At 41.1% G+C, this 23173-nt stretch overlaps 1 protein-coding gene across 2 annotated transcripts; it reads right to left on the reverse strand.

Annotated features, from left to right (window-relative positions):
* Positions 1-328: 328 nt before the first annotated feature.
* On the reverse strand, positions 329-21766 carry LOC144604505 (biogenesis of lysosome-related organelles complex 1 subunit 4-like). 2 transcript variants are annotated; one of them, XM_078418998.1, is made up of 5 exons: positions 21281-21766; positions 12217-12288; positions 5481-5582; positions 2640-2771; positions 329-2399 (listed from the first exon to the last, which is right to left on the reverse strand). In XM_078418998.1, the coding sequence occupies exons 1-5, from the start codon at positions 21680-21682 to the stop codon at positions 2280-2282; spliced, it is 828 nt and encodes a 275-aa protein (XP_078275124.1). In that variant the 5' UTR covers positions 21683-21766; the 3' UTR covers positions 329-2279. The 2 variants fall into 2 exon arrangements, with proteins under 2 accessions (XP_078275124.1, XP_078275125.1); XM_078418999.1 differs by lacking the exon at positions 12217-12288.
* Between the last annotated feature and the right edge of the window lie 1407 nt (positions 21767-23173).

Here is a 23173-nt window from a genome sequence, read left to right on the forward strand (position 1 = left end):
TACACTGGTCAATTAGTATGATTTTACCTTTTCTACAAAAAATGTCTTCAATTCAGATTAAATTAAATACGAGAAAACATTAGCAAAGTTGCACAAAATAAAATGTCCTTCCCATAAATTGACAGTTCTGAGCCACTTTCAAAAGGGATATTGAAATTGTACCAATTTCATATTTCAATAAATGGAAAGATGTCATTCCATAAATGTATATCTTTAAAAGTAATTTTCTCACTAACCTAATCGATAACTAATCATTTAGTTTAATTGAAAATCAAAATGTACACTTTTGATAAATTAGTGAATGGCAACAGTTATGCTGGATTAATTGGATAAATTAAGAGACAATTTAAAACAAATTACAGAATTGATCAAGTGATGCTCAATAGTTTTACATCTATACAGCATACACAATAATTCTGTCTGCAAACAAATTTGAGTCAATTTCCAAAGTAACAACAATCTCAATTTTAATGCAGAGATATCAGCACAAAATGTTTATTCTACAAAACATTATGTAGAAGACAAATTACTGTTGGTCATTTTCACCACCATTGGTAGGATGACGTTTGTAAATGTTTGAGCAATTTGCTGTTATAAATTCCACACATTAGTGATAACTTCACTTTGAAAAACACAATCAAATTTTGACAAGTCAGTGGTCCAATCCATATTCCATCAACAACTGGAGTTTAATTTCAAGGCTGGTTTTATGCAAGCATTTATCACAATGCCAATTTTTCCTTATTAAATACATAACAATCCTTTCAAACTATTTCCTTTTCCTTGGCTAGTTTGTATCATCTATCAATAGAAATTCAACTGCTGCCAAAGATTTGGCTATGGCTGCATTACTTAACAGGAAGAGATGCTTTCTGTACATCTACTGCTGTGCAAAAATTACATGTTAAATTGACAGGAAGGGAGGGTGTGGTGTAAAACTGATCCTATTAAATTTATAACAAAGCCTTATAACAAAGATTTTTTTAAAATTGGAGAATTGTGCTGTTTTAGGATAAATATCTGCATAAAATAAATCACTTTGCCATAAACCTATTTGTTTTACAAAATAGCTATATTTTCTTAGACTTTCTATTGCTTTCATTATATTCCTATTTTGATTTTAAAGCCCTGCTTTTTAAGCTCTATATATCCAATAAACAGGATGCATGTGTGATAAGTGGTAGTTGACTTCTGTTCTTCTAGAAAATAAAATGTCTAAATTCCAAAAGCAGGAAAAGTATTGTATTCATAAGCTTGAACCAATGAAGATGGATGTTAAGATTATTCAGGAATACTCCAGTAAATACTAAGTTAGAATTTAGATTATATGTTCATGCTTGGTATTTTAAGCATGCATGTGAAAACTTTGTTTTTAAGACACCTTTACCTTGAAGCAGGCTGCTGTCAATCCGACACTGAATTTACTTGTTCATAATATAGTTACTTGTATTTCTTGCATTGAAAGAAAAACACCCCAATATTGAGTTTGGCCATGCAACAGTTTTTAACTTTTTTATGTTACACTTAATATGCTGCCATGGTGGGTTGGAGCTCCAACTTTAGACATTTTTGATGTTGCAAGTCCATCACCGATTTTCCGGCAACCTTGTTTCCAGAGCCTTTCTGGATAATCCGCTTCACCAGACCAACAGAGGTCACGGCCTCTTGAGAGGATTCCAACGGTACGGGAACCATCTACCTAGGCTGCTGAGATTCTGGCCTGCAGAATCGGCTATGGGAACAGATCCTCCAGCCCTGGCCGCAGGGGGCAAATTTGACCCGCCGATCATTATGGAAGTCCCGATGAGGTTAATTGGCTGGGTAAATGTAAAAATTGTCCCTAGTGGGTGTAGGATAGTGTTAATGTGCGGGGATCGCTGGGCGGCACGGACTTGGTGGGCCGAAAAGGCCTGTTTCCGGCTGTATTATATATGATATGATACGAGGTCGGGATTAGCCGCCTCACATGGCTTAGGTGCCACAGTTTCGGGGAGACTTGAAATGCACTCTCGTAATTTTATCTGGGTTAAAGGAGGTGCTAGACCACATTTGCTGGAAAATCAGTGGTGGAGCTGTACTACCAATTTACAGTATTCAACCTCATTAATCCAAGTGTCTTCATGCAAGTCCGTTTTGTACTGCAAAAGTTATTTCACATATCTCCATAATTTCAATGAAGCAATTTCCAGGTCTCGTCCAAGTAGAACTAGGTGGAGAAACTAGATGACTTGCAATAATGTCAATGTCAGCATGAACAGTGACCTCTTAAGCAACAATAGTTATGAGTTGTTTGGTTTGAAGAATGTCCTATTGGGATTTGCAGGAAAATATGCTTCAGTTCGATATAGGTTGGGTAGATCGTATGTTAAATTCTGTTGGCTAAGAAAGTTTTGTTTCTTCTGCATGAGGAAAATAATGAGAAAGTAATTGAAATGCAATGGTTGGATTATTACTGTTTTTAAATAAAGAAATAGTGCAAATTTCCATTGCATTTATCACCCAACACCAATTTACCCCACCCCCTGAAAAGATAATTCCCCTTACTCTGTTAATAATGAACACATAATTAAGCAATTGAATTGTTAACATTTATAAATAAAACTTTGTGGTTTATGTATGGGTTCTGTGCTTTCACTTACATTCACAAAAGGTGCATTGATTGAATGCAGAAATTTGCAAACACCACGGGACAAGTTGCTGCAATCTTTTTCTGCCTGAACCACTTGCTCCTCCAGCGTAGCTGCACTCTGTTCAACCATCTTCACAAAAATCTGCAAAAGATAAAAACTTGTACTGTAATACATTTATGGCAAAGAATATTTTTCATCTGACAGCTGTCATTTCTCAGTTTAAACTACTTTTCCTGGGGAAATAGGTTATATTTGCAGTTTCTCCTATCCATTTTACCGAGTTAATTTCTGGGCAGGAATTTGTTTAAAGCAGCATGTTGGGTCTACTGAAATTAGATGAAGAGCAGGGTGAAAGATCTAAGAACACAAATTATATACACACCTTAGAATGAAAGAGACATTGCACTGAAATGGCAATTTGAAATGCTAACAAAAGTATTTGGAAATGAAATGAATTAAGGGGAGTTACTTCAGTTCTCTACTCAACTTTTAGCCAATTCTATTGTAAAGCAAGGCATACACTGCAGGATAAGTTCCCAATACTTTCAAGTTGTTTTAACGGTGGCTGTGCTTAAGCGGGAGATGCAATTCTTGTAAAATGGTAACTGACAATGTTCAGCTATGATTGCCTACCCACCCTGTTGGCACCTTTGCTCCAATTTTTGCACGGTCTGCTATCTTGCTTTAGTCACCTTAGAACCAACAAAATCCAAATAGAAGCAAGTCATCCTCGAACTCGGGATTGCCCTAGTATTCATCTTGAGATGATGGAAGACATTTTGTATTAAAACGTGGCAATGCCTACCTCCATTCATGGCTAATGCTGTCAGTTCCAAATATTTTAAAAATAATTTCAATAGAATTAATTACTTGACTTTTCATAACTCATTTCAACAAAATCAACTCCATATGCAGCACAATCAACAATACATACATTCACATGCTGTAAGTATTAGCTTCAAGTCAACAAAAGACACCCATGTTCTAAAACTTAAGGAAAAATCAACTAGATAACATTTCCAAATTGCATCCACAAATTCCAAGATGTCATTCCATAAAATAGTGATAATTGGTTCAGAGTGAAATGTTAATCCAAAATTTAATTAATCTATTATGATCATTTTTTTCCAATGAGGATTGATAAATCTTGTCTTTGGTCCATACTAATATTCTTTGTTAATTTGTGCAATTATATTATCAATTCACATGCAAATATACATTAAATCCAAATTTATTTAAAGCATGAAACTCAATCGAAACGATCACTTTTTAAGCTACAATTTGTTTATAAAAGCCAAGCTAATAGTCCTAGAAAAAACATGAATTGATTAATGGCATCAAAGAGATAAACCAATTTTAAAATGTCATTCTTGGGAGGCTGACATTGTTGGACATTTATTGTCCACTGCCAACTATTGAATTGGAAAAGCAGGTAAGAATCAATCATCTTTGTCAACAATTTTATTTTATGCAACATTGTGAACTGAAGGGGGGGGGGGGGAGGAGAGCATTGAAATGCAGAAAAATGTACAACGCTAGAGGTTGACGACAAAATTTAATCTGGAGAAATCCTGCAAACCATATTATGCAGCAAAATACTTTTTTAAATGGTTGCAGGGAAAATTTGAAGATAGCAACTGGGTGAATAGTACATTGCAATAATTTAAAATTCAAACTGGAATGTTAGCATATAACAATATGCATGTAATTTGGATTGGGGAGAAGAAACATTTCAACACAGCATATGTAATGTTATTCTTAAAAATGGAAAGTGAAATTAGGAAACTGCTATAAAACTGACAGTTGTTGGGAATCCACATGTAGGGATGTTATTGCAGGACTTTGTAAAATCATAATCAGGCGACAGGTCTCATGAAAGGGAAATAGTATTGACAATTTTTGTGGCAGTTTTATGTATAATTACGATTCATAGTCAAATCAATGGAGGTGAAGTATCTGGATTTGTAAATGACATTGGACATGGCAATACACAAACAGCTGCACAATATAGACCAACGGGGTTTCAGGTAAAATATGGATAGAGGATTAGCGAAAGGAGGAATAAATGGATGCCTTTGATTGGTAGGGTATTAAAAGAAAAGGATGGAATTGCATTCCTGGTTTCTAAACCAAGTTAATCTGTTGAAATTTAAAACCGGAACTAACTGGGCAGAAGCTGAGAAGCCATTTCCTCCAGCTGGTGTATCTAGACCCAGCAGGCACAGTCCAAGAATAAAGTGGTCAGCGCTTTAGGACCAAATAAACAAGTTCTTCACTCAAATAGTCTTATGTTTTTTGTTTTGCGCAACTATCTCCAAAAGACCAGAAGATGATTAGTTCAGTACATTCAAGGTTGAGACTGAGATTTGTGGATACTTAAGGAATCGAGGAAGGTAGAAAGTTGAGCAATGAAGTGGAGTGAATGAGCAAGCTCAATGCCTATTGCTCTTTAAAGGGAATTAAAAGAAAAACATTTTTTTTAAACTGCAAACGATTGTCAAAATCCTGAAGTGTTCCATTTGATTTATTTTCCAACCCATCTTTCACGGTTATATTCTTGTTTATTGAATCAACTAACATGGGCCATGTAGACTGAAGAATTATCCACAATACTATTTTCTAATTGAGTTGCTGTGTTTCCTATCCAAACACTAATCAACAGCACAGAATACATGGGAGAACCTCAAAGGGTAATAATCATTTAAAATTGGTATTAAAAATTTTGAAAAACCTACTTCTAACATCCTCATGCATGATTCACACTACATCCATGCCATAGCACCTTCATCTGAAGTTTCTATGCATTTGTAATTTCACATGGTGTTAGAAAAGTATTTAATCATTACAAACCTCCATTTTATCAATCTTTGCATACACCTCCTTCATTTCTAGTGCCTTGACTTTTATTTTTGGTATATTTTCATCCAAAATTTGCGAGGAATCATTTCGAATCTGAGAAATAGAAATGTTACGTTATTGTATACAATCAATTTAGCTTCAGAACATTTCAATAGAATTGCTCAATATAAATACTCTTTTTTAGTCTTTGCTTTAAATTTATTTCTTCATTAAAATTACCCCAAGACCTGCTAGTGAGCACTCCTTAGCTGATGACCTGAACTCTTTTTAAGCTTGGTTTGAGACGGGTAACACCACCAGCTCGCCGTCTAAAAACAGCACCGAAGGGGCGCTGGCTAGCGAGGCTGGAGGGGGATCCACCGCCGGGGATGTGCACACATTCTCGGTGTCCGAGCATGAGGTGAGGTGGGCTCTGACGCATGTGAACACGAGGAAAGCTGGAGGCCCAGATGGTATATCTGGGCGAGTACTAAAGTCTTGTGCTACTCAGCTTGCTCCAGTGCTCACCACAATATTCAACCTCTCCTTGGCAAAGTCCGTGGTCCCTGCATGCTTCAAAAGATCCATCATTGTACCGGTGCCAAAGAATTCCTCTCCAGCGTGTTTAAATGACTACCGACCGGTGGCCCTCACCTCGGTTGTCATGAAATGCTTGGAGAGGCTAGTCAAGAAGCACATCTGCGCCCTCCTTCCTCGCAACATGGACCCACTACAGTTCGCATACCGTCCGAACAGGTCCACGGATGATGCGGTCTCCCAGGTTCTACACACCGCTCTCTCTCATCTGGACAGCCAGGGGGGCTATGTGAGGATGCTGTTCATTGACTTTAGTTCAGCATTCAACACAATAGTCCCCAGCAGACTGGTTGAGAAGCTGCTGGAACTGGGGCTTAGCACCCCTCTGTGTGCCTGGGTCCTGGACTTTCTCACTGCCAGGCCCCAAGTGGTCAGGATGGGGGAACACACATCTAGCTCCCTCACCCTGAACATAGGATCCCCCCAGGGCTGCGTCCTTAGCCCCCTACTGTACTCCCTGTACACACATGACTGTAGGGCCAGGTTCAGCTCAAACTCCATCATCAAGTTTGCTGATGACACTGTGGTGGTGGGCCGGATCTCCAACAACGATGAGAAGGCCTACCGGGAGGAGGTGGCTGATCTGGCACTCTGGTGTCAGGACAATAGCCTCCTCTTGAATGTCACTAAAACAAAGGAGCTGATTGTGGACTTCAGAAGGGCTAAACATCCAAGGACGTACACGCCACTGGAGATAAATGGGTCTATTGTGGATAGGGTGAGCAGTTTCAAATACTTGGGAGTCCGCATCGCAGAGGATCTGACGTGGGCAACGCACATTGCCGCACTGGTGGGTAAGGCTAAGCAGCGCCTTTACCACCTTAGACAACTGAGGAAATTCAGAGTGTCGCTGAGGATCCTTCATTGCTTCTACTCTGGGGCTGTAGAGAGCATCCTGTCCGGCAACATTACAGTCTGGTTTGGGAACAGCTCTGCCCAGGACAGGATGGCCCTGCAGAGAGTAGTGCGTTCGGCAGAACGCACCATGGGAACTACACTCGTCCCCCTGCAGGACCTATACATCAGGAGGTGCAGATCCAGAGCAAGCAAGATCATGAGGGACCCCTGCCACCCCAGTAACGGACTGTTCCAGATGCTACGGTCAGGCAAACGCCTCCGCTGTCACGCTGTGAAAACGGAGAGGATGAGACGGAGCTTCTTCCCACAGGCCATCAGGACTGTCAACTTTTATAACCCCAGAGACTAAATTTTTGTCGACACTTTTTGTGCTATGTTTAGTAACTTATTAACTTTATTTATATGCTGTAACTGTAATTATTTTTGTGCACAACCCGCAGGCATTGCCACTTTCATTTCACTGCACATCGAGTATGTGTATGTGACAAATAAATTTGACTTGACTTGACTTGACTTGATTTACAATTGAACATATTCAATCAGAACAGATGTTTCTAATTGACTTATGTAGTTTGCTTCAGTTTCAAAAATTTGAGTTTTGCAGAGAATAAAATGATACGCCACCTTTCTAATTTAAGTCAAGCCTGCACATTGGTCACCAATTTTAAATATCAAAGTAGCCCATCTTTTTACTGTTCATCAGATTAAAATGATAACTAGAAAGGTTTCTCATTTTATTCTGTGCAAAGTACATAAGGATTACTGATGTTAGTAACAAAAATAAAGACAGTGATATGTTACTCTGCTAAGAAAATGCTTACCTTTAATTGCCTAAAAAATAAAATTACCTGGATTTGGATTAAAAATGAGGAAAACTATAGATCAAGTAGCAAACTAGTGCCTAGACAATCCAAATGTGGTAATCAAGAAGTTACTTCCAAGTGGTCCCCAACTGTAAACCATGGATGAACTGCGAGGTACATTCACAGGTTAAGGCCAGATCCGCTGCATACAAGTGGAAATGTTCCTGAGGTAAAAGAAGGCCCTCTACACAAAGCCATCTAGGATGCCAAGAGACAATACGAGTCCCAGTATAATCACTTGGGACACATGGAGAATGTGGCAAGGTCTGAATAAGATAACTGACTGCAAAGCAAGGTTTATTACTAAAACTCATCTTGTTTGTGCCAAAGTTATTTCTGTGTGGTTTTTATCCACACAAAAAATGGTACACTATAGCGCCACAATTTTAGGACCACCTTACTCACCTTTGTCCTGGGGACACCTTCATCAAAGTTTCAATTCAAATTGGTTATTTTTTAAGTTAGAGAGATTTTAAAGTTTAAAAATTACCTCATTAAACGGATTCCATGTTCAACGAATGACGTCACAATGGAATCTGCCTGAGTGGCAAGTCTCAGCCAATGGGGGGGGGGGGCTAACTTTAATAAATGCACTCCCCCCACCGGGAGGACGAGCTGCGTTTTCGACGTCAGTCCGAGCGTGTGCAGTTGGGGCCCATCCATCCAATTACAGATCCTCCCAGACTTAGTGGATGAGTGGGGGGAGGGGAGGATGCTAGACCAATGCAGGAAAGGGTATAGACAATAGGTGCAGGAGGAGACCATTCGAGCCAGCACCACCATTCAATGTGATCATTGCTGATCATTCTCAATCAGCACCCCGTTCCTGCCTTCTCCCCATACCCCCTGACTCCGCTATCCTTAAGAGCTCTATCTAGCTCTCTCTTGAATTCATTCAGAGAATTGGCCTCCACTGCCTTCTGAGGCAGAGAATTCCACAGATTCACAACTCCGACTGAAAAAGTTTTTCCTCATCTCAGTTCTAAATGGCCTACCCCTTATTCTTAAACTGTGGCCCCTTGTTCTGGACTCCCCCAACATTGGGAACATGTTTCCTGCCTCTAACGTGTCCAACCCCTTAATAATTTTATACGTTTCGATAAGATCTCCTCTCCTTCTAAATTCCAGTGTATACAAGCCTAGTCGCTCCAGTCTTGCAACAGACGACAGTCCCGCCATACCGGGAATTAACCTAGTGAACCTACGCTGCACTCCCTCAATAGCAAGAATATCCTTCCTCAAATTTGGAGACCAAAACTGCACACAGTACTCCAGGTGCGGTCTCACTAGGGCCCTGTACAACTGCAGAAGGACCTCTTTGCTCCTATACTCAACTCCTCTTGTTATGAAGGCCAACATTCCATTGGCTTTCTTCACTGCCTGCTGTACCTGCATGCTTCCTTTCAGTGACTGATGCACTAGGACACCCAGATCTCGTTTTACGTCCCCTGTTCCTAACTTGACACCATTCAGATAATACTCTGCCTTCCTATTCTTACCACCAAAGTGGATAACCTCACACTTATCCACATTAAACTGCATCTGCTATGCATCCGCCCACTCACACAACCTGTCCAAGTCACCCTGCAACCTCATAGCATCTTCCTCGCAGTTCACACTACCACCCAGCTGGTACTTTGAATAGGTAATGGTACTTTGAATCCCTTCATCCAAGTCATTAATGTATATTGTAAATAGCTGCGGTCCCATCACCGAGCCTTGCGGTACCCCACTAGTTACTGCCTGCCATTCTGAAAGGGACCCATTTATCCCCACTCTTTGCTTTCTGTCTGTCAACCAATTTTCTATCCATGTCAGTACCCTACCTCCAATACCATGTGCTCTAATTTTGCCCACTAATCTCCTATGTGGAACCTTGTCAAAGGTTTGGGGGGGTTCAGGGGGGGTGGAGTGGGGGGGAGGGGAGGGTGCTAGACCAATGCAGGAGAGGTTTCGGGGGGATGGAGTGGGTGAGGGGGGTAATAGGGGTTCAGTGGGGATTGAGGGGGAGGAGAGGGTGCTGGACTAATGCAGGAGTGGTTTGGGCCCAACGGGTCCACTTGGTCTAGTGTTAACTGCAGGATAAGCGCTCAACTAAGAAAACCAAGCCCAAAATATTATCTAACTAAATACACCAATTTACAATAAGTGTAAATTGACATATGCAAAAAAAAACACTACATATTAATTAGCTCTTTAAAAAAAAAACTAATCCTGTCGATGCAAGTATATCATTGGGATTATCAAGTGGGCACCTCCCTTCATTGGTGTTTCATTGAGTTAAGCCCACGACATCTCGGGAAAGTTCAACAGTTGGCTCTGGAGTCCCAGAACAACCATCCTCAATGCCTGCTCTCACCAGCTTTGCTACCAGTATCCATCAAAGGAAGCTGCAGCAAATTAACTCACTCTAACAAATGCTAAACACCTGCATCCTGTCTTCCACTAATCCTAGCCCATCAATAAGCTTGTAACATCACAAATATCACCCTTGCATAACGGGATACACTTGCACAGACTACAATTACAAAGAAATACACATACTGCATGTCATACATTTCCTTTCTGCCTCCAACTGACACTAGTTCTTCTCCACCAAATCCACCTACTGCCTTGCTTTGCTGCCTGATGCTAACTGTCCACAAATTCTTCGCTCTCCAAATAGCGATGTGGTCGATCTCGCTATGAAACCTCTACAACCCACCTTTACTGGACGTACACTTGCTCTCCATCCTCGCTGCTCAACCTCTGCTGCCAACTCGACGTATCTAAGCCTTTTTCTTTCATAAGCCTCATCCACTTGTTCTGCCCTTCCACAAGATTTTGTTCTCCAGTATCTCAAATGTTGCAATATTCACATATCTAAAAACTGTGGGGTTGGGTACTTACCTACTAGGTATTCCAGAGAAGGTTGAGGGATGTGCTGTAAGTATATGTCAAATGTTAATGTTTTAGATTTAGGGCAAAAGAAATGTGCTGGCACTGATATCGGTGACTTAATATAAAGCTTTTATATTTTTCTCTATTGCTTTCCTTGAACCTCATTATATTTCCCTATTGTTATATTTTTGGAACCTGCTTTTACATATGCCGAGTTTTACTTCCTGATTTAAACTCGTATGTGTCGCACTAAGGAGTCTTCAATCTGAAGAGTTAAAATGCAGTACAGCTGCTTTTTCTGATCACAGATAACCCAAATCCTCAGTGAATGGTTCTGCATTGGTTTGACTGATCAATATCACTCACTGCAGCAAATGCAAAATCAAGGCTAAGGCTATGCAATTAGGTCATTTGTTTTATACCAAGATGTTTTAATAGGGGAGCTACCGAGGCATGTGTATACTTTGGGTAATTTCTCGAGAACAATACTAAAAAAAATTCAGATTAAGTAATTACATTTCGATGATGCAAAACTAAACTGGAAGATATTGTAATTTGCCACATGCAAGCCGCCAAAAAGTAAAGCAAAAAATGAACTGCTGTTATAGCTCAGCGCATCAGGCAACACAGATGCAGCTTGACTAGCCATCTACTTTCTGCAGATTTTTTTTGGCGCCACCTTTCAGCATCTGTAGTCTCGTATTCCTTCTTGTCAACTGTCTGGTTTATACTCTAAATTTCTATGAGGATTGGAATATACAATAAATCAGGATCCCTTATAAATGTAATTTATATTATAAATATGTAATATCCTCATGCTGTCCATTTTTCTACCAGCAATATGCAAGATACATCTTCTGGATGCACTGGGACGCATCCTCAGTGATGTGACCTGGGGTCATCGGGTGTTTCGGGTCTCACAACATCAGACACCCTCGCCCAGGCGACCCAGCCGGGGTTGATCAGGCCCCGACTTGCGTCCCAGCAGCAACTGCCCACGGATCAGCCCTCTTAATCCAAAGCCATCTAGTGGCTTTCTCTGCGGCTTCGCTTGCGGATTGAATGGCCCTCTTCTTTTTGCCAGCCCCGTAATGCCCAATTGGTTGAGGACTTTGCAGAGTGAGCGTCCTGCAAAGCCTCTACAGCCCACCTCTATGGGTTCATAGCAAGTCTTCCAGCCTCTGTGCCGGCACATCTCCACCAGCTCCTGGTACTTTGCGCGTTTCCTCTCATTTGCTTCTTGCATACGCTCTTCCCAGGGCACTGTCAGCTCCAGAATGATCAGCTGTTTTGTCACTTCAGAGGTGATAATCATGTCTGGCCGGAATGATGTTGCTGTGATGGTCTGCGGAAATTTCAGCTGTTTGCCCAGATCGACGTAAATATCTTAATACAATAAAATCTCAATACATTGTTTATTCTGCACTTTCGATGTCCTGGCAATGTCCTCTGCTGTGAATAATATAACTAATTTTTACCCTTTTAAAATTGTGATGAATAGATTAGCTATGTTATGCAATTCTTACTTTGATTTATAAAGTAAAACTTACCATGTCAAGCATTCCACAAAATTCATCCAATCGGATTAACATTTCTTCAATGCTCTCTTCAAGCTCTTTGGCCTACATGTGGAAAAAGACAAACTGGATGTACCAATATTGGTAAAAGATTTGACACACTAATTGCCTCAAATTCCATTTGAGTTGTTAGAAGAGAAGGACGGCAGTCATTCCAACAATGATGATCAGAATATTTATTCTACATCACCTTAGTCAGAGGAAACTATTATGTCAGATTGAAAACAAAATGAAACCAGTGAATAAGAGAAATCCTTGTGGATTCAACTCTCAATGCAGCATATTGAATGTATATTCTTGGCTGGGAATGTACTGTACTGTCTTCCAAATGAGACATTAACATAAAAGTATGATATATCTATTTGCGTGGATGTAAAAGATTATTTGGCATAATTCAGAGGATGAATTTCTTTGAACCAACAATCTTTAATCAATATTATAAATGCAGCAAAAATTTGCTACATTACCAATAGTGGTTACTTATTATTCTCTGAAATGGTGGTAGTCTGAAAGTCATGAACGGTGATAACATTTGAGAGTTTTCTCAGACATTATGGGCACAATGAACAATATCACCACTTCCTCAGCCCGAACCATTTCTACAATAATTATTCAAAAGAAATTAATGTAAACATTCAGCAATAGTAAGGATGTGAAACAGTGTGAAATAAATGCAAACAATTCACATTTATTAATTTTAACTTAAATTTCAATTCGGTCAGTTTAATTATGTAACAAATTGGACTGTTCAACATGCAATAAAAAGGAATATATTCCAGGTAAATAGTTTAACAGCCACATAATCCAAAACAGATCTTTTGTCTTTATGGACTCAAATACCACGGAGTTTCACAAGTCAATACGAAGTTTAGATTATGCCGGGTTTAGTTTTACAATGTTTAACAAATAACAAACGTGAATACTCTGATTTAGTTCATCATCATCTGGAGATGAAACAGCAAAAAGAATTGCCCCATGCCAAACATTTGAGCTTATAAAATGAATCAAAACAAACAGACCAGGCAGCTGATTTCCTGAATGTCAAGAATTCACCAAGTAATCATACAGTCTGATGAGTCTGCCATTTAGAGCACCCAAGATATGAAAATCTTTGGGTAAAGTGTATTTTCTAGAAGAAAAATCTGGAAAAATTGCAATAAAAAACTTTGCAGCCAATACTCTAGTTTGCAAACAGGGGCTGGATAAAAGATCAAAATCAAGGATTAATTACGCTGTTTGGTCATTTGTATTCTGTGGGATATCTAGTTTCTTCATTTGTAACAAGTATTATGATAAAGGTTTATGTTAGGGAAACCATCACAAAACTTGGAGCAATGATCCCCATTTTCAAATGAGAAATTAGCTGTGGGTGAAATCAGTTGTCTTGGAGATCTTAATTTCCATCTAAATGCAGCATTTCATACAGATAATCAAAAATTTTGTTGGATGAATTATTTTGTTCATTCTCAACACTAAGATCTATTTAATAAATAACTAAATGGTTTTTTTTAATACTTGTTCACTGATTGTTCAATTGGACAGTCCAGAAATTTGGACTTGGAATTTCAAAATGGCAAACATTTTAGTCAGGCAGAGATTTGGCTTAATTATTCAATCTTCTTTTAAACCTTTTAATGGCAAGGTAAACTCTGATCTTACATAGATTTTAGTATGTGTTATTTACATACCTTGTTTTCTGGTATTTTAGCACCATGTATCAAGTATACTGGCAGTGCAGAACAGGCACAAGAAATAACATAATCTGAGACCTTACCAGCTTTACACGTCTGCAGTTTATTGCTACTGCCCAAAGGTTTACATTTGTATCTTCAGCATGGTAAAATTATTTTTTCTGGAACCATTTTATCTTCCTTCCAAATAATACTGATTGGGAATCCACTGAACCTCTAGAAATTGCTAATCTTGCATTCTACACTGTTGGAGAGATCTGACTTTCCACTGATTTCAAATGTTCTTATTTTTTTTAAATGAAGCAGGAAACAGCGATTGAATAATTGATTGGCAGTGATCACTTTTGTTAGTTAGTAAATGTGCTAGCTCCAGAAGATGAGCCCTGATTTTTCTATGGCCAGGCTTGTGCATATCTGCAGTTCCTTCCTACACATTTTGGCTGTGCCTGGAACATTCCACACACTCACCTGGGATGAATGTGCAGGACTGATTTCACTGAGTACTTGAGTGCTTTTGACAGAACACAAATTGACAACAGGTTTTTCTTCTGTCAAAGCAGTCACGGATTTTTAGTTTTTAAATGTTTTTGACAATAATAGGTACATAAAAGATGGTGAAATTGAAGTAAATAAGCGTCAAAGATTTGTACTTGAACTTTTATGTACTACATAAAGCTACAAAAAAGATCTAACACCAGTCCACAGCAGTGTGGAAAGCAAAATAAACTCAAACGGTCTCAGGCAGATCAACAAGGAATGCCATCATATGAGAAGCATGTGAATAGGTGGCTGGTGTTTAGGAATGTGTGCCCCAAGGGATTATGTAAAGAAAAACAAAGGCTAGATTCAAAGATGCCAGCTGTTGTAGTCAAATTAGAGACTCAATAGATCTATTAATTTAGTCTTTGTAAGAAGGAACTGCAGATGCTGGTGTAAACCAAAGAGGCACAAAAAGACAGGCAGCATCTCTGGAGAGAAGGAATGGGTGACGTTTAGGGTCTGCCTGAGTTACTCCAGCTTTTCGTGTCTATAAATTTTGTCCATCACATGGTGGAGAAACATCACACAGAGGCCAACACATAAATACCCTTTGCCCCTGTTAAATAACAATACATAAACACGCATGTTAGAGAATTGCATCCTTCATTTTTTTAATGTTACTATAGATAATAAATTATAAGATTGAAATTACTCAAATAACCCATAGGTAGTTTATGTTATTTGATTTTTTTTCTGCACCAAACAAAGGTGGGTGAGGTCAGCACATTACAGCACATTACAGCACTTAAGTGTCAGCAGTCCTAGATTGAATGCTATGATTCCAACAGACAACAAGAAGAAACTTGCTAACTATAAATAAAAAATACACTGATCTGCCAAAACATTATGACCACTGACAGGCGATGTGAATAACATTGATTATCTTGTTACATTGGCACCTGTCAATGGGTGGGATATATTAGGCAGCGTGAACAGTCAGTTCTTGAAGTTGATGTGTTGGATGCAGGAGAAATGCGCAGGAGTAAAGACCTGAGCGACTTTGACAAGGGCCAAATTGTTATGGCCAGACGACTGCGTCAGAGCATCTCTGAAACGGCAAGGCTTGTGGGTGCTCCCGGTCAGCAGTGGTGAGTACCTATCGACAGTGGTCCGAGGAGGGACAAACCACAAACTGGCGACAGGGTGTTCGGCGCCCAAGGCTCATCGATGCGCGAGGGCAACGGAGGCTATCCATCTGGTCTGAACTGACAAAAGATCTACTGTGGCACAAGTCACAAAAAAATTTAATGGTGGTCACGGGAGGAATGTGTCACAATGCATAGTGCATCGCACCCTGCTGCGTATGGGGCTGCACACGGAGGACCAACAGCATATTAGGCAGGTGGTTATAATGTTTTGGCTCATCAGGTCATAATGTTTTGGCTGATCAGTGTATATGCTGGAAATGTTTCAGGTCAAATGTATTTGAAAATTCAGTTTCTCTCTCTACAGATGCTGTTTGACATAAGAGCATTTTCAGCTATTCTGAAACTGCCCCACATTCATTATTCAACCATCAGCCTAGTTTTTACAAGTTTCATATTGCTAGAAGAGACAATGAATCCACAGTAATCTTTGAATTGATTCCATCGCCTCTTTCACACAGAGTTGGAGATTTCTACCACCCTTTGGGTAAAGAATAATTTCCTCAACTGTTCTCGAAGACTTGCAACAATTAACTTAGTTAAGTGACCTTGATAGTTACCGCATTGCCAACGTTAATTTGCCCTTCCTATTCACAGTCTAAGCCTCAAATATATTTGTGCATCTGTGTTTGCTGTTGCAAGGAAAACAGCAGCGCACTCAGCCTCTCCTCAACTCCAGCTTTGACAACATCCTCCTAAATCTCCTCTGTACCCACTGGTACTATGATTGATCGGCACCACTGCAAATGCTGATTTATAACCTCAAATTTTCCAATAATTTGCCTATTGCCAATGTCATGCACATATCTACTCCTTTCTGCATTGTTAAATAGCAGTGTAACATTCTTTATCTTCCAGTTGAAGGATATCCCTCCTGGAACTAGAGGTTTAGAAAATGACAGTCTGTTGAATAATTATTTTCTTCTTAATTAAAATCTATTTATTCTTAATATCAATTAATACCTCCTTCCTCTTCCTAATAAGGCTCCTTGTTTTTCCACTCCGTTTGAACTGCACTATGCAACCCTGTATAAAATGGATTTCTCACTTTAAGGTAAGACTTGGGCCCATATTGCATTTACATTGGAGCAAAGTTCTTTTTAAAAGAGGTTTTCAGCATAGCTCAGTAGATGTTAAGATTTTGGCAAAATTAAAGTGCGAGGGCACCAACCCTCTTGTCTGTCACAAATGGATGAGCCCAGACGCTGTGCAATCTCAACCTTACTCTTTGATCTTAATTTATTACGAACAGCTTTATTCTACCAAAGGAACACACTATTTATTGGTCATCACTCCCTCTCCCCTCATTGCTTATGTAGCAGATTTTAAACTAAAGACTCTGCTAGACCCTTGACCTCCATAAACTGCAGCTGGTTTGCTTTTGAGCATGAACTAATTAATCTCCATTGCTTCAGCAACCAGTCAGAACTGTTTAAGCCACAAAGTCACAGAACTTCAATTTCCTCCACAAACTTAATCCAGAGGCTAGGAATCCTTCAGTTGTATATCCAGATCTTCACACTATGCTGCAAATTAGTCTGCTCCACTCCTATTTTGTTACATTCTGATTTTGAATTCCATTACCTACATTTTGTTACTCCTTTCCTCTTTGAAAGCCTTTAAAAAACTACTATACATTCTATCTCCTTTAAATTTCTTATCTTCTCCACTATACAGAGAGCATGGCACAACAATGAATTTGAGATCAATATATTTTAGTAAGGCAGCTGGCAAGTAAAAATATTACCAGTGAAGACCTTTGAAATAGCAGTAGATCAAACTGCAAATAGCAGACTCTGACTCTTCATCACAACTATAAGGACTTCAATGTCCCAGGATCACATGGCTCTAAAAAACTTGGCGACTTCAACACCACAACTGTTCTATGAATTCGAGTGGCCCATGATAAAAAATAACCTAGGTTCGTGGTTTTCATTGTTCGCAAGTGCCTCTGATTTCTGAGCATTTGGAAACAGTGAAAAATATTTAAAATAATGTAAAATTTTAAATCAGAAAAATATTTATAAACAAATTGAGCAACAGTTAAAAATCTGGTACAAAATCTTTTAATCTAGCATGTTCAGGACTTTGATGGTACCAGATGAGCAAACCTTCTGGATTATTCTATGTTACTGTATTAATCTTAAAACATTTTAAAACACCTTTTAAAGATATGATACAGTAGAATCAAAATTTTCAACAAACCAGCTAATTTCAATAGGGATCAAAAACCAGGGGACCAGAGAGTGACTGGGAGCATGGGAACCAGGGCCCCAATGGGAAGAGAGCACGGGAGCATAGCAATGAGCAGAAAGAAGTGGGGAACTGGGGACCTGATATGCTAATGGAAGCACAGGAATCTGTACTTGGCAAGTCAGATACTGATCCTTTGGGGATTTCCTTACAGTCAGATAGCAGATTATTGGAGTTCTACTGTCAGTTGAATGAAGAAAAATAAAACCTTAAAACAAACCTTTTAAACTAAGTCACCGACTCAAATGAAATGAATGGCACTGCAATAGATAATGCCAGCTAAGAATGATGCAAAGCTGAAAGACCCAATACAATTTTGGATCTGGCCCCTTCGTATCAAAAGTGAGTAGAGTTCATTGAGTTCTATCATTAATACGGTCTTTCTAGATACTGCAAGCCTGGTATTTTTCTAGCATTTTCTATTCACCAGTACTATGTAATCGCCTTCTTCAATGCTCTCATATTTCTGCCTGCTGGCATTCAATCAGGAAGGATAGGATGCATTGATAAAGTACATTTACCAATTTCAGGTTATCAATAGATAGTTTAAATATTTTGATGGGCATGGTATTATGGCAGGTTTGAGGTGATTTTTATCCACTCCAGTTCTGTGGGTTTTGAAGTGGCTGCTGAGACCAATGTGGACTCTATAAACACTGCCATGTTTGCACATGATATTACACATTTAGTTTGGGAGCTATGTACTTCTTTTTGCTTGGCTGCCATGAGCTTTCATAAAGAAATATAAAGTTCTCAGTGCTTTACTGGATATTCCTTTTTCCATTTTGAGAAGATTGTGAGAATATCCTCACAGCCAAGTTGTGATAACATCCTTATTGCAATGTATCCATCTTCCGGAGTACTCTCTTGCCATGACAGAGCTCAAAGCAGATTGCCTGTTTCAGGAATCTGCTGTCAGGGATGCGGCTTATGTGAGCCAAACAGAAAGTGTTGGAGGAACTCAGCGGGTCAGGCAGCAGGTGAAGAGGGGATGGACAGATGATGTTTCAGGTCAGGACCCTTGTTCAATTATACTTTATTGTTACATGTACCGATGTACAGTGGACAGGTGCAGGTACAGTTGATTGATTGGAGGAGAAAGCTGGAAAAAAATAGGGGGCAGGGGCAATTGTAGGAGGATACAGGTGAGCAAGGTAAGTACAAGGGAAACAAGGGAAAGAGAATGGGGGGGGGGGGGGGAGGGGGAGGGAGATATTGCTTGAAACTGGAGAATTCCATGTTCATACCATTGGCTTGTAAGCTACCCAAGTGGAATACGAGATGCAGTTCTTCCAGTTGGCATATGGCCTCAATCTGGCAATGGAGGACGGTCGGTATGGGAATGGGAGGCGAGTTAAAATGGTTAACAACCAAGGAGCTCCAGCAGGCCTAAGATAGACACAAAATGCTGGAGTAATTCAGCGGAACAGGCAGCATCTCTACATAGAAGGAATGGGTGTTGTTTCGGGTCGAACCCTTCTTCAGACTGACAGTCAGAGGAGAGGGAGACACAGAGCATAAGGAAGTGTAAGGTGTGAAAACAAAACATCTAAGGGGATGCAGATCAAGGAAAATGTAGAATTAATCTTTGTTAGCTAGGAGGTGACAACAAAGCATTCAGAGATAAAATGTAATCAAGGTGACAATCAGACTGGTCAGAGTACTAGGAAGGGGGAGGGATGGAGAGAAGGAAAGCAAGGGTTATGTAAAAGTTAGAGACATCCATATTGAAATCGCTGAGGTGTTGGCTGCACAAGCGAAATATGAGGTGCTGTTCCTCCAATTTGCGCTGGACCTCACTCTGACAGTGGAGGAGGCCCAGGACAGAATGGTCAGTATGGAAATGGGAGGAGTTTAAATGTTTAACAACCGGGAAATCAGGTAGGTTTCGGCAGACTGAGCGGAGGTGTTCAGCGAAATGATCACCGAGCCTGTGCTTGGTCTCGCCGATATATACGAGTCCACACCTGGAACGGCAGATACAGTAGATGAGGTTGGAGGAGGATCAAGTGAACCTCTGCCTCATCTGAAAAGACTGTGGGGTCTTTGGACGGACAAGCATTGCACCTCCTGCGGCTGCAGGGGAATGTACCTGGGGAGGGGGTGGTTTGGCGGCAAGGGACGAGTTAACCAAGGAGTTGTGGAGGGAAAGGTCTCTGCGAAAAGCAGAAAGGAGTGGAGATGGGAAAATGTTGCTGGTGGTGGGATTCCTTTGGAGGTGGTGAAAATGTCAGAGGATCACAGAGGATGTGCTGTATGTGATGGCTGATGGGTAAATGTTGAGGACTCTGTCCCTGTTGCAACTGAGGGGAGGGGGAGCAAGAGCAGAGCTGTGGGATATCGAGGAGACACGTGTGAGGGCCTCATCTATGATGGAAGAGGGGAACTCCCGTTCCCTAAAGAATGAGGACATCTCAGATATCCTGGTATGGAACACCTCATCTTGGGCGCAGATGTGATGTAGACAGAGGAATTGGAAGTAAGGGATAGAGTCAGGAAGCAGGGTGGGAAAAGTGTAGTCTAGATAGCTGTGGGTGTCAGTAGGTTTATAATAAATGGCAGTCGATAGTCTATCTCCTGTGTGATGGAGACGGTGAGATCAAGAAACGGTAGGGAGATGTCGGAGATGGTCCAAGTGAATTTGAGTCCAAGATGAAAATTAGTAGTAAAATTAATGAAGTCTGTGAGTTCTGCCTGGCCTAGACAGACGGAGCTCAAGCCTTTGGTGAACTGGTCATTTAATGTATACTAGGTTTTGCCGATATAAAGGTGGTACATTTGCAGCACCAAATGTAGTAGATGAGGTTAGATAATGATATGATCATTGAATTTAAAAACTCCCATGTCTGTTTCCATATATCACATATTGATGATTTATCTCATCCCTCCCCTGTCCCTTTCTCCCACCTCTCATTTCCAGTTTTCCCCCTCCTCTACCCAGTGTTGAGAAGGGTCCCAATAGGATTTGTTACTTGTCCATTCCCTCCACAGATGCTGCCTGACCCACTGAGTTCCTCCAGCACTTTGTTTCGTATAAGATTCCAGCATCTGCAGTTTTATGCCTCCCTCCATTAATGCTGGGTGACATTGACATTGGTGTCAGGGGTTATGGGCAGAAGGCATGAGAATCGGGGTTGAGAGGGGAAGATAGATCAGCCATAATTGAATGGTGGAGTCGACTTTTAATTCTGTTCCTATCACTTGTGAACTTAGGCTGCTGCCCGATTTCCAGCATTGATTTTAGGATTTGTAGCTTCCAACTATTTTGCTTTGTAGGAATTTGATGTGAAATATAATGCAACTGCAGATAATCTTCATGACATTATAACTGGCGTTTAATGTTAAGGGTTTTGCGATGGTTAGCCGCATCAGGCCGAGCTGAGCCGAGTTGGCTCTCACCAGACCTACCTCGCTGCAGGGATCAGCCCTCAGACTCGCCGCTAGCTGCTGCGCGTCCTGTCGCACCACCCAGTTCTGCATCTCTGCGGCCGGGGACACCGGCTGTGGGTCCGCGCTCCACCCGGTCGGAGACACCGGGCTCCCGCTCATACCGTCCGGCGACACCGGGGCCCAGCTCGTCGCGTCCGGCGACACCGACTCCGGGCTCCTCCCGGCCGACGACACCATCTCTAGGCTCTCGCTCCACCGCCGGGCCGGCGAGACGCACTCCGACACCGGGCTCCCCTGCTCTCCGGCCGGCGACACACACTCCAGGTCCGCTTCCGACACCGGGGCCTTGCTCCTCCCGGCTGGTGAGTCCGGGCTCCCCTTGTCCCCGGTTGCCGCCGCTGCGGCCGCGCTCGCCTCCATCACGAAGCCACCCGGCTGTGCGGAGCCCTCTCCGCCCGTTGCCCCGGCGACGCCACGATCCCGGCGGCTCAGCCCCGTGTCTCCCCCTCCCGGGCTGCAGGTGGCGCTGCAGCGGCAGCACAGGCGACATCGGGCGGGGGCGGTGCAGGACGGGGAAGAGTCCCAGGAGGTGCAGGAACCTCATATTTCACATGGGTAGCGGTATGAATATTGAAGGTAGACACAAAAAGCTGGAGTAACTCAGCAGAACAGGCCCCCTCTCAGTATAAATATTGATTTCTCTAACTTTAAGGAACCCTTGCATCCCCTCTCTCTCCATCCCTCCCCCACCCTAGTCGTTGTACTAGTTTCACTGTCGTCCTGGTGTGTTTCATTGTAACATCGTTAACACGTAGCCCACAGCTAACAATGGACCGTTTCCTTTATCATCGTTACTTTTTATTGCATATCTTTCATTCATTTGTTCCCTTTCTCACTACATCACCATCTATATCTCTCATTTCCCTTTTCCCTGACTCTCACACTGAAGAAGGGTCTAGACCCAAAACATCACTATTCCTTTTCTCCAGAGATGCTGTCTGACTCGCAGAGATACTCCAGCTTTTTGTGTCTATCTTTAAACCAGCATTTGCAGTTCCTTCCTACACATAAGAGTCAAGAATATTTTTATTGTCACATGTCCTGAAATTGAACAATTAAGTTCTTACTTGCAGGAGCAAGACAGGTTTATTAACTAGTGTTGGAAGGAACTGCAGATGCTGTTTCACACCAAAGATCGACACAAAATGCTGGAGTAACTCAGCAGGATAGGCAGCATCTCTGGAAAAAAGGAATAGGTGATGTTTTGGGTCGAGACCCTTCCTCAGACCGAGTCTGGGGAAAGGGTCTAGAGATATGGAAGGGTAATGTGTGAAAACGACAGATCAAAGCAGACGTAAATCAAGGAAATGTAGAATGGTTCATTGTTGGTTGAGGGGAAGGTTACAATGAGGCATACAATCAGTAAAATTAATCAGGACGACAGTGAAACTGGTCAGGTGGGGGAGGGACAAAGAGAGAGGGAAAGCAAATCAATATTCATACCACTGGGTTGCAAGATGCCCAAGCGAAATACGAGATGCCGTTCCTCCAATTTGCATTGTCAAGAATGTTTTATTGTCATTATGTCCTGAAACAGAACAATGAAATTCTTACTTGCGGGAGCACGAGAGGTTGTCAACATGGTACTCAGCAGATACCATAATAAACAAAAAGTTCTATAAATTAAAAAATAAACAATATAATGCAAAAACAAAACCTGAAGTTAAAGAGGAGTTTGCAGTTTGCACTTTTGTTGAGATTACTGGCTGGATGGTTGTTGGAAAGAAGCTGTCCCTGAACTTGGAAATTAGTTTTCAGACTCACTCATGAGCATCATGAGGCAGACGCCACCACCCCTCCCTTTTCCCAGTGCCTCCGTTCGGTCCATGGATGAATGAAGGGCTGGGTCTG

Source organism: Rhinoraja longicauda, chromosome 22 (assembly GCF_053455715.1).
Source record: "Rhinoraja longicauda isolate Sanriku21f chromosome 22, sRhiLon1.1, whole genome shotgun sequence".
NCBI lineage: Eukaryota > Metazoa > Chordata > Chondrichthyes > Rajiformes > Arhynchobatidae > Rhinoraja > Rhinoraja longicauda.